Here is a 13,005-nt window from a genome sequence, read left to right on the forward strand (position 1 = left end):
GCTTTAGTGTAACATTTTTAGGACATAGCCTGTCTTCAGATCTTTCAGTCACAACTAGTTCCTTGCACAGCTCTTACAGTTCTTCATGATTATACGATCGCCTATAGGTTTTAAGAACTTTCTCTACATTTTTATATAAAATACTTTGATTTCCTGCTCTAAGCGTTTGTTTAAGATAACTATTGGGCACTCATTAGTTCCATATATTAGAAAGAGGAAAAATTTCTTGTTACTAAAGCAATTGCTCACAATATATTATTATTTATTATTATTATTATTATTTTTTATATTTTTATTTAAGACTTGTACAATACAATTATGAAAAAAAAACATAATATATAGGCAATGGCAAATGCCGTCTGCCAGAGTTTACAGCATGAACAATTAAAGAAAAAATAAGTAAATAATAAGTAAAATAAGTGAATAAAGAGAACAAATAAACAATATAAATTTAAACAATAATAAATTATCTACTACCATTAAACTTATTGAGAAGAAAAATCAAAAAAGAAAAACACGTTTGTTCAAAAAGAAAAATAAGGAAGGAAAAAATAAAATAAATACATAAATAAAGAAATTACAATTCAAAAATTCTAGAATTATCCTATGTCTATTCTAAATAATGTCAGAAAGCCAGTGATACCTGACCCTCCAGGCATGGCGAGCATAGCGTAGCAGCGGGCAAGGCTGGACCTGGCCAGACAAGAACCCAATGATCTCCTCCCTGGAGAGAGTAGCCTTTTTGAAATAAATTTGACGAAACTCAGATAGTAGAGGACATTCCCCCAGAAAGTGGTAAATCTCCTCGCGAACATTATAATTACACAGAGAACACTTTTCTTCGTCAAAGTCTCTATCTAACCAAGGCCTATGGTTCAAATACAGAAGCTCTCCTCGGAGCTTGAAAAACCAACGCAGGTCAAGGATGTTTAGTTTGTCATGAAAAGAGGCCGTTACGCAATCTTTATGTTCACGAACTAAGAAACTATATAAAGGAAAACGTTCGGACATAACCGCTCTGTTTAATGACTGCTCGGAAAGAGATTCCCTGATCGCAGAAACAAGAGAGAAAAGCTGACTGCGCCAGTTCGGAAGATCAGCGAGGCAACCCTCAAAGCCATGAGAGTACAACCTTGCCAAAGAGAGCCAATGCTTGAACCAAAAAAGTTTTTTATTGATAATTTGGAGAGCTATTTTTTTAGTAAGTCTATTATCAGGAAAAGAAAGAGTTTTAAGAACATATTTAAAGTGCAAAGATAAAGTGTAAGTCTCAAAAGGTTCCAGACCTGATTCTATTGTAAGCATGTAATTTGGCGTAGAAGAAGGAAGAGAAAATAACTTCTTAATGAAGAATCTCTGAAATTTCTCTAATAAATCATAACACTGAAAACCCCAGACCTGGGCACCATAGCAAACCACAACACGCGAAACACTTTTATAAACTTGGAGTTTAGCGTCCAATGGGACATTTTTATTCAAAATGAACTTATGCCACACTCTATTTAAACCAAGTTTGGCTACCGAGATTCTCTCTTCTAGGTGGGCAGAAAAGGATAGGCGAGGAGTTAGGATGACGCCGAGGTATTTGTATCTGTTCACCACCTCGATTCTTTGACCCCGATAATACCATTTCTCCGAAGAAGCCAACCTTCCACCGTTCCGAAAGATCATTATTTTTGATTTGGCCAAGTTCACAGAGAGATTCCACTGATCACAATAACCCTCCAAAATTTTAATATTTCTTTGCAGGGCTAAAGGATTATCCGTCAATAACACAATGTCATCGGCATAGAGTAGGATCTTAATTTTTGTGTCACCCACCAAAACCCCACTTTCCAGGATATCTGGAAGATCATCCACAAATAAAGAAAACAGAATCGGGCTTAGGAGGCAGCCCTGCCTTACTCCCGAACCGACTTGAAAATAATCTGAATTCCCCTCGTGACCTCGGACCGATGATAATGAATAAGAGTAAAGTTTTTTGAGAATTTTCATAAATTTTGAAGAAACACCGACGTTAAATAATTTCAAAAATAGAGAAGAATGATCTATGGAGTCAAAAGCCGACTTAAAGTCGACGAAAAAGCAGAATAATTTCTGCCCTTTCTCCGACAGCCTCAAGCGGACTAAATTTAACAAAACAAATATGTTATCTATCGCAGAGCGGCCACGTCTGAATCCAGATTGGAATTCACTCAGCAAATTGTTTTGGGTCACAAAATTATCTAACCGACGAAGCAACAGAGACGTAAATATTTTTGCTATGGTGTCAAGGCAGGAAATACCCCTATAATTGGAAACATCGTTTATATTTCCTTTCTTATAAAGGGGAAAAATCAGAGATCTTCCAAAAGACGGAGGGAGATCGCCAAATTCAAAAATGTAATTGTAAAAAGATAAAAGTATATCTACAAAAGATGGAGGAGCATACTTATAAAATTCATAGACCACGCGGTCCGGGCCAGGGGCTTTATTACATTTTAGGTTCGAAATAACCAGAGCGAGTTCATCTAAGGAAAAAGGGGAGTCCAGAATAGGTGAATAGGTGTAAGGATCACAGTAAGAAAAAGAGGAGAGCAAAGGTGGGTTGAGGAGAGATCTGAAGTGGGACACCAACTCAGTCAGGTTTATTTCATTCCCAAGAACAAAGACCTTACTTCGGAATAGGTTAACTGCACACCAGAACTCTTTGGAATCAGAAACAACTTTAAACTTTTCGTACAGAGAGGAAAAATATTCTTTTTTTTGAATATTACAGATCTCCACGTAATCTTGTTTAGCTTGAAGATAGGCTTCCTTAGCAATCTTCGAATTGGATTTTCGAAACAAATTAAGCAACCTAAAAGATTTAATCCTGGCTCTCAAACAGCGGTAATTAAACCACGCATTCTTTTGATAACGACCGATGTAAGTAGACGAAGAAGGAAGGGATGAAGAGGGGCAAGCTTTTTTAATGCAACCGACCAGTACGTCAGCGTATTCTTGAGGATTAGATGGAAACTGCGCGATGGAGTCAACTTCTTTTTCAAGATTTCCTCTGAAAACATCCTTTCTACTATCTTTCCAAAGTAAACGAGGTAGAAGAGGGATACAGTTATTAGTGATATCCTTGTGAAATTTAATAGAAAAGGAGACAGGCAGGTGATCAGAGTAAGTTTCATTCAAAACAGCAAAACGCTCAATGAATGGCAACCAATCATATGGAACACAGCAGAAGTCAATCACCGAGCTCCCCATGGGACCTACAAAAGTGAACTCTCCTTCTACATCCTCAGGATAAAAACGCCCATTTAAAATTATCAGGTCATTCTCATTGCACCAATCTAAAAATTTAGAACCATTCGCGTTTATAATAACATCTTTAGACTTTCTGACTGGTAAACAATTGGGATTACTGGGAGCTATTTCCTCGGGGAGATCCTGTGAACAGCCAATCCTGGCATTAAAATCTCCTAACAGAATTACTTTCCCAATAGTACCTGATCCCAAAAATTCACAAAGAGATATGAAGTCATCATTCCAACGGCTGCCATGTAAATAAACCGGAAATAAGGAACAACTAATCTCGTTATATCGCATACCAATGACAGGGTGTCCCATTGAAGAAAACAAATCTACATTATTAATAGATCGCCTCACTCCACACAACTTACCGCCGCTCGCTCGACCATGACTAGAATACCTGGCAGCCGGCTCCCACACTAACCTAAATTCTGAAAAATAATTATTGAAATACGTAAAAGAATCTTCCAAAACAAACGTTTCAATTAAAATAAAGATATCAAACTTTTTAATGAAGGTCAAGAAAGAAACAGGATAATTATCAATTTTTGATTTCAAACCGGAAATGTTATAACAGACAACAGAAATAGAATCCTTCTCGCAGACGGCAAGTTGATCTCATGCAGCGGACTTGGCAGAAGATGTGACGGCCGACAGCTGGCGAGGGGTTTGTGAATTAACCTTGGAGAAATAATCCATAGGAAGAGAGTCGGTTCTCAGCGCCATAACAAAACCAGAGAGATCATTTCCCACTAGGGCGTTGAGCTTTTCGGAGCCATCTTCACCAGAAAAGCATAATCCTTCACAGTTGGACCAAGTGAACTTAGAGCCCTCCACAAGTAAATAATTTGGGCGGATCTTCAAGCTGACTCTGTTGTTTACTCTTGAAATTTCTTTCTTTAGTAACAGAAATTTAGATCGTTTCTTTCTTAAGGCCTCGGGGAGATCCTGGTGAACAACAAAACCCGAACCTCTGAGAATCTTCGCAGCACTTAGAACTTTATTTCTAACTTGTTGATTAGAAAACGAAACCAGTAAGGATCGATTAACATTTCCTCCATGTCTACCTAGTGGAACTGCATTCAGGTGATCAGGAGGAATATCAACTTTTAAAAGTTCACGACAAAAAGCACTGACAGATTCATTTGGGTCACCAGAGGAGGCATAATTCAAACCTTTAAATAATAAATTATTACGGCGAGATAACAATTCTAATTCTTCTATTCTAGCCTCAGCTTTAATATGTAATTTTTTTAGAGAATCAATTTCCAACTTAAGAGAAGTATTTTCTTGTTTTAAAGCAATTATTTCCTTTTTGAGAGAAACGATGTCTTCCCTAGTAGCAAGCGGGGCCAGTTTATCGTCTAACAGGCCGGACATCACCTCCTTCATCATAACAACTAAATCGCTCTTCTCCATAGTTACTTCTTTAGATAAAACAAATTTCTTAGATGCCTTCACAGAATCTTCCGGAGAACTTCTTAGGCGCTTATTAAAACAAGGCGAGCCTTCAGACATATAATGAAGAGAAAAAGAACTGATATGTCAATAATTAATTCAACTTTTACTCAACTCTTAGGCTTTAGTGTAACATTTTTAGGACATAGCCTGTCTTCAGATCTTTCAGTCACAACTAGTTCCTTGCACAGCTCTTACAGTTCTTCATGATTATACGATCGCCTATAGGTTTTAAGAACTTTCTCTACATTTTTATATAAAATACTTTGATTTCCTGCTCTAAGCGTTTGTTTAAGATAACTATTGGGCACTCATTAGTTCCATATATTAGAAAGAGGAAAAATTTCTTGTTACTAAAGCAATTGCTCACAATATATTAAGCCCACGATAAACTTTATTAGGGACGGATTAACTCTCGAATCTGCTTATCCTAGCCTCAGATCTTCTCTTCCTAGACGCAGCTAACTAATGAAATATAATATAATATAATAGTAATAAAAGAACGCTATCAAGATGCTAGGGTGCACTAAGCAATCTCCGGGCGCCTTAAAGATTTAAATGTTTTCTTAATTAAATACTATTAATATAAAAAAAAGACAAAATCAAAACATTTTTTTTTTTTTTTTTTTAATGATTTAAGGTTGTGCTGTAATAGAAGAAGGAGGCGACAGTCCGGAAATCTCTAAAGGTGGCCACATAGTGAGAGCTAGTTATTATCAAAATCCACCGACTGATCCGGCACAAGGATGCCTGCAGGAGATAGTGACCACCAGAGTGTGCTTAGAACTGGGATTGCTGCAAGATAATAGTAAAGCACCTACTGTTATGGTGTGTAACGTTGATATAGAACCATCGACCAGAACCGTTGTCTCCATAAAGGATAAAGAGAATGGTTAGTATTTGTAATCTAGTAACTAAACTATCTTATTACATGTAACAGATTTATAAGAAAACGATCTTAACTAATATTGCTCTGGTGTAGAGTAACATTCTAATATGAAGAAAAATTATCTGTAGAATAAATTACAAATTACTTATTATGTAACTAAAATAATAATAATAACATCGGAAGGGAAGAAATTTGCTTTGAGATAGAGTGGTTAGCGTATATTGGATTCGAACGCACAGATCCTGGGTTCTAATCCAGCTGCTGCCCTTAGTTTGTCTCTTTCTAGCAGCTACTTGCAGCTCCCTGTCGGGTGATGAACAGTGTTGTCTCTAGCTTGAGATCACTGCCCGAAGGCCGAAGATGCTCTGAAAAAAAAAACTCCGGGCTACAATACTTTAGTTGTTAATTCCTATGAAGAAGAATTAATTTAAAAAAAATAACAAACTTTGAACAACCATTTACTGAAGTGAACCTTGATAAAAATAATCCATGTTAACCTTCTTCTCTGTTCTTAAGTCTATTTTTTATCTCTAGTAACTTGAGTTTAATAATTACATGGGTCACCCCTTATTTCTTTATATTTTCGCTTTATTTGTTTAAAAAAATATGTAATTTAACTTTTGTATTTTTTTTTTTTTTGGAATAGGAAATTATTTGGAAGAAGAAAACCCAGAGGAAAAGAACGACGTGCTCAACAGAATATCAGACGATCTGGATTATCTGCTCAACACGAACACTACTGATCGTAACCATAATCCAGACGATGAGACTCACACTTCCTTGTAATTGATTTTTTAAGAAACTACCATAAGTCTTCTCATGTGATATTAGTTTGTATGTACAGAATATAATATGTATAATTTTGTATATAAATTTTAAATTTTTGTTTTGTTTTCTTGTAAGTTTCTTGTTTTGTTGTTTTTTTGGTAATTTATTGATTACAATCAAAATAATATAAGTAATATTGATTTTGTAAATAAATGTTATAAATATAATTTTCATGTCAATCCCTAATTAATTTTTCCTTTTCGCCCTCTTTATACATCTTATTAAATCCCTCAAATGAGGGATTCATCAAAATTTGTCAAAAAAGAGAAAATACAATATTCAAAAATTCCATTAAAGAGAACACGAACAATCTGTATAAGTCAGATTCGAATCTCTGAAGGTAAGTGTTTTTAATAAATATAAAAAGTTGGACGGCTAATTAAGAAATCTATTAATTTTTCTTTAAACTATAGACTTTTTATTGCACGTTAAAACTAATTAAATGCTTGGCCAACTTTTTAGTTCTCCAAAGCTCCGTTATCAGTTTGACAGTATTCTTTTTGAACTTTATCTATGTTAAGTTGCATAAGTATTGTTTGTGTGTGAGATGAATATAAATAGCTCAACAAAAACATAACTCAAGAAATTAAAAGTCGTAGAAACATTTAGCTTAGGTATCACTGTAAGACCTGATGATAAGCATTTGGAGAAACCAGCCAATTGGAAGGGCCAACATGAATGTAATTATGGCAGTTTAATCAATTGACTCGGGAAATTATCTCTGCTGATTCTCATCGCCTGATGTTAATTGCATACCTGTTCGAAAGGTCCCTGTTAACGATACAGTTTTCACTATTCAGTGAATCTACCTACCTCACGTCATACGTCAATTTATCAGCATAATATTTCATAAAACAATGGAAATTTAAAAACGTTATTCCGTTATATCAATGTGATATAAATGTGTACAAGTAGCAGCGGAGAATGAGAGTGCACTTCCGACTACTAGGCCAATTGTGCCCCTCTTACTGGTTCCTGGCGAAATGGTGCAATTCTTCCAGTTTCAGAGGCATGACGGAGATATCTAAGGATCTGAGTGGGTTCAAGATCTTCTATATTGTGAAATATGTTATATATAAAAAAAATTAATATTACTAACTTTATAAAATTTTTAAGCATACATTAAACTGAATTGTTGTATTGAGCTGGGCGAAAAATTCTAATTTTGCAGGGAAATCTCCTAAATTTCTCTTAAAGAACTGCCATAAAACGGAAGTTTCCGAAGAAAAAGAAAATGTAAAACTTTCAAATTGTAATGTAAAGAAAGTGAACAATTCATTGAGTAAACAGGTCTAGACATTTTCTTCAAACACGATTGTAGCAGTACTTTTTAATCATTTCATTTGGTGCTCAAAAGAGAGCACTAAACTATACCGAAAAATTGTATTTTAGAAACAAGCTGCTTTTTGGAGAGTTCAGTCAAGTTTCCGGGAAAAAATATTTCCAATAAAAGTTGTAGATTTACAAGTTTAAAATCAGTTTAAAGAGAACGTTGAAACTATTTCCAGAAAATCTGGAGAATTTATTCTTTAACTGACACTTCCTATCGGCCAATTTCTTTCAAAATTTGAAAATCTAGTTCCATATTTGTCTATTAATATTAATGTATAGGAATCATTGTAGCAAAGAATACGAAAATGGCTTTTTAAAAGAAAGCGCTTTTAATATGACCTTCCTGAAAAGTCTTAATAATAATTGTAGACGAACTTATTTACAATAGTGTACCAATTTTAAGAATTTTTAGAATAATAATCGTTTTCGAGATAATCTTAAAAAAACGAAAAAAAAACTCAGTATTGTTCTTTCGGTTGCCCAAAAGTCTATTACAACTTCCTCTGACGACATTTTAGTTAAATATATATTTCTTAATTAATTTATTTGTGTCAAGCAATAAATTGGTTACAAAAGAGTTGGTCAAAAAAATTAATTAATTAATTAAATAATTGAAATATATATATTTTTATAATGAAATCTGAAAGAAAATAATAATGATGTTGAGATGAATAAAATCATAAAAGCAAACCAAACAAATTCATTATCTCTTAATTGTTTTTAAGCCAATTTATTTTAACAAAACATAAATAACATTCAAGCCCGAAGTCTTTATATTATAAAAATAAGTAAAGAATAAATCTAACTTTCAGCCACATTATTACAAATTATTTATGTTCATAAGAGAAATATTAATTTTGAACTCTCCGAGGTTTTTCGTTTTCGAGATGAATAGATATATATTTTCACGCAACACACACTTTTTTTCACTATTTAACATGCGCCTATTTAATGTTAATGTGCTGGATACTAAATCCTTGTTGCTTAATGCTTAAAACTCAATAAATTAAAAGAGATTTTAATGTGAGTGAGTTTATGTTCTACTTTATAATAAAAGTTAGTTATTCAATAGTTTCAATATCACTAGTAATTGTGACTTGAATAATTAGTTTGAAAATATAAACAAATTTTTTGAAATAAAAATAATTTTTTGTCTCAAAACCATTAACTTTCTTCATTTTATTTATTATTTATATTTTATTTTTACGAGCGTATGTTTTTGTATTTTTTGTTGGTTAGTGCGACGGAAAAGGGTGATTTAAGGAAGTAGTTTATTTTTATTTTTTGGCCCAGTAGAATGTAAAACACAACCAGCCAACAGATACTACTACACAGTTAATAAATCATGCAAACCCTGAGAGAAACGCTTGAATGAGGACCACTGTAGGAGAGGACAAGTGCGGCACCGGACATTTTAAGGGTATATATACTGAGTGCTTGTTCTCCACGAATTTCTTCGCACATTGGTTCTACTATTGGTTAAGGCGAATTTCCTTACAGAAAAACCAAGAAAAAAAAATATAAAAAAGTAGGTCTTCTTTTGATTTATGGACAATCTGTTTTGTTTTATCTTCTCTTTCTTTCCCATTTTCTTTGCAAATTTTTGAGTTTTGGAAAGTTTTACTTTTCTTATAATAATTTTTTAGTGATAAAAACGTTATAAAAAGTGGATCAGGGTACAGACGAAGAAAGCGAACAACAAAATAAGATGTTTTGTAGTTTAGGCATCAACACCTTGAGTTTTTTTAGCAAATCCTAATTAAGTCACAAAAAAGTTTTAATTAATCCAAATTGAGTGACAGAATTATTGACCAGCAGGATCGTTATGTACCATAAAAGCCACCACGTTGACGTTTATTAGGCTGAACTCTTGCTGGAATGGTAGAAGACACTTTGTTTTATCATAACATGGAAAAGAACATGAGCCTTTTTGATGGCATTAACTTTATTCAATAGTAAAAAAGTTTCCATCAAGATTGGTGCACTAAGGAGCCAGTAATTAACCCGAATCGTGTTAATTGCATTTCCTATTTTAAGAGTCAGCAATTTCTATTTTTTATTTTTTTACAAGAGACAGCCTTAACCTTTAATTATAATGACAGAAAAAGGGTTACTCGCAAGTAAATTTTAAATTAGATTCTGCAGCAGAACTGGTATGCAGGAAGTTGTAGCATTGTAATTTGAAATCACGTTTTGTTTTAAAAGGGAACGAGTATACGATTCAAGGCCGGAACTCAAGAAAATGAGTCACTTTTTGCTGTGAAATAATGTTTAATGTGTTTCTAAATGCATCTTGAAAACTTGGAACATTGTCTTTTAAACATTGAAATCAGAAATATTTTAAAAATTAAATATTTTTGTACACCCACTGTTCTTTAATTGCTGCTTGAAAACCATTTGGAACATTATTATTAACATCACAAGAAAACAGTTGTGACTAATTATTATATTATATTATATAAAATCCAAATGAAAGTGATTAAACTAAAAACTGATTGTTTCTATTTGTTTCCATGTGTGAAAATTTGTCACCGTTGTGGCAATATACAGTCAGAAAAAGTTTTGAAACTAATAAACTAGTTCTCCAGTTGATAAATTTTTGTAATCTACTACTTCGTTCTGCTTTTGCTTAAACTCAGCTTCATTATCAACTTTTCAATGTCAAGCAGAGCAGAAATCGTGGCTATAACTGTATATCCATATCTTTTGCTAGGAGGTCTACTTCTACGAGGGTCGTTTGAAAAGTCCGTGCAAAAATAAAAACTACTTAATTTTTTGGGGTAAACCTTTTTTATTTTTCAACATAGTCTCCTTTTAGGCTTATACACTTCGTCCAACGCTGCTCTAGTTTGTTGATCCCTTCCGAATAATAGGATTTTTCCAAGTCTGAAAAATAGCCATTCGTTTCTGCAATCACCTCCTCGTTTGAATAAAATCTTTTTCCCGCCAGCCATTTCTTCATATTGGGGAACAAATAGTAGTCCGAGGGAGCCAAGTCTGGAGAATAGGGGGAATGTGAAACGAGTTGGAACCCTATATCCATTACTTTTGCGACCACAACTGCTGAGGTGTGAGCTGGTGCGTTGTCGTGATGGAAAAGGACTTTTTTGTGGGCCAATCGTGGGCGTTTTTCTTGCAGCTCGGTTTTCAAACGGTCCAATAACGATGAATAATATGCACCTGTAATAGTTTTACCCTTTTCCAGATAGTCGATGAGGATTATTCCTTGCGAATCCCAAAAGACAGTCGCCATAATCTTTCCGGCCGAAGGAACGGTCTTCGCCTTTTTTGGCGCAGATTCCCCCTTGGTAACCCATTGTTTAGATTGTTCTTTGGTCTCAGGAGTGTAGTGATGTATCCATGTTTCATCCACAGTGACGAAACGACGCTTAAAGTCCTGCGGATTCTTCTGGAACAGCTGCAAACCGTCCTTACACGATTTCGTTTTTGGTCAAGCGTGAGCAATCGCGGCACCCAACTTGCGGATAGCTTTGTCATGTCCAAATGTTGATGCAAAATATTATGTACCCGTTCATTCGAGATGCCCACAGCACTAGCAATCTCACGCACCTTCACTCTTCTGTCATCCATCACCATATCATGGATTTTATCAATGATTTCTGGAGTAGTAACCTCAACAGGGCGTCCAGAACGTTCAGCGTCACTTGTGCCCATATGGCCACTCCGAAAATTTTGAAACCACTTATAAACTGTTCTAATCGAAGGTGCAGAGTCACCATAATGTTTATCAAGCTTCTCTTTAGTCTCCTGAGGCGTTTTGCCTTTCATAAAGTAGTGTTTAATCAACACACGAAATTCTTTTTCGTCCATTTTTTGAAAATCACTCGACTTTCTCGATTCAAACGAATGCCAAACACAAAGAAATAGACCGATCTGGCTGAAACTTGGTGTGTGTTCTTCCAAGAGATGCTACTAACTAAACATAACCTCGATACGCGCCAGTGGTGCTATCTCTCTGACTTTGCACGGACTTTTCAAACGACCCTCGTACATTAGAACCCTGTAATATGATCAGACACATTGTATTGTACAGTAACACAAGGCTGTCCTCCCACTCTTCTGGAACACAGCAGCTTGGCTCAAGATTCTCTTATGCGTTTCATACAATATAATTTAGTATCAAGTTAGGAATAAGAATTTAGAATGTTCACAAGTCAAGGATCGCGAATAATATTTTTTTGGATTGACAAGTTTGTGGTGTCATGTTCGATGAGAACTGCTTAGTGTGAAGATAAACACTGATTAATGGAGGAGTTAATCTTTTAACAGTTTGGAAAACAAAAAGAGTAAATGGATCGATCAACTTGTGAATTGTTTTTTAGCTGACTTGTTTTAGAACAAGACGAGTTAATATGTTGCACAGATGTCAGGATTAGGTTGGTATTGTTATAAAAACCTGTTAATTCAGCCCTCAGATTCGGCAGCAAACGATAAGGGCGTAAACACAAATAATTATAGTTACTAATTTTAGAAAATCCACAGCGTTCCATAAGTTCAAGTACGTTGGAAAGACGACAGAAGAAATACGGAAGCTGTTGCATTTCAAACCAATGTTGTAGATATATAACAAAAAATTGAGAAATTTAATATAGATTATTAGGTTGTTATCAAATGTAGTTTTATTTTATAGTCGGTTCCAAACACAATGACTAAGTGGGATGTGTTTTAAATATCATTCTAACTTTATCTATTACTTTCTGCAATATGCTAGTTACCCTACTCAGTGGCTTAATTAATTTCATTACGCTAAATTCTTATGTTAACAACCACTAACAACTTGCAGTAGAAGAGAATATCAAGTGCCAGTGAAAACTTACTAATAAAGCCAGCCAATCAATTCTAACAAACTCTGAAACGACATTACAATGAAGATAATGAATCTGTCTCAAATAAATGAAAGAAATCTCGAGATTTAATTCGAGAGCACTTCAAAAAGGGAAGTTTCAGATTGTTGACAGCTTAACAAAAGAAGGGTGTCAAATTTGAAAAAAATATTGATCTTCATTTAGCGGAAATTCATGTTGAGGAATCAAATCTTAAATATCTTTAGAAACTTTCTAAAAGATTAGAGTTGCTAATTTTGGCAACATCCTGGGTCTTGTGCACCCTGCCGGTAAATAAATTGTTGCAACACTATATGAAAATTGAAATCAAATCATGCAGAGCCTTCCACGTTATTTGTGAAATGTCAAAAC

At 34.4% G+C, this 13,005-nt stretch overlaps 1 protein-coding gene across 11 annotated transcripts in view; it reads left to right on the top strand.

Annotated features, from left to right (window-relative positions):
- LOC141453691 (uncharacterized) overlaps nucleotides 1-6,643 on the top strand; it is a 298,436-nt gene extending 291,793 nt beyond the window's left edge. For 10 of the 11 annotated variants that reach the window (XM_074127200.1, XM_074127195.1, XM_074127197.1 and 7 more), the window contains 2 exons: nucleotides 5,381-5,632; nucleotides 6,276-6,643. In XM_074127200.1, the coding sequence (XP_073983301.1) occupies nucleotides 5,381-5,632; nucleotides 6,276-6,415 (392 nt within the window). In that variant the 3' untranslated portion in view covers nucleotides 6,416-6,643. Of the gene's footprint in view, nucleotides 1-5,380; nucleotides 5,633-6,275 lie in introns of those variants that run through there. The other variant, XR_012458122.1, reaches the window with a different exon arrangement.
- Nucleotides 6,644-13,005: the final 6,362 nt, after the last annotated feature.

Source organism: Rhodnius prolixus, unplaced genomic scaffold, assembly GCF_049639745.1.
Source record: "Rhodnius prolixus isolate KJV_2025 unplaced genomic scaffold, Rpr scaffold_3, whole genome shotgun sequence".
NCBI lineage: Eukaryota > Metazoa > Arthropoda > Insecta > Hemiptera > Reduviidae > Rhodnius > Rhodnius prolixus.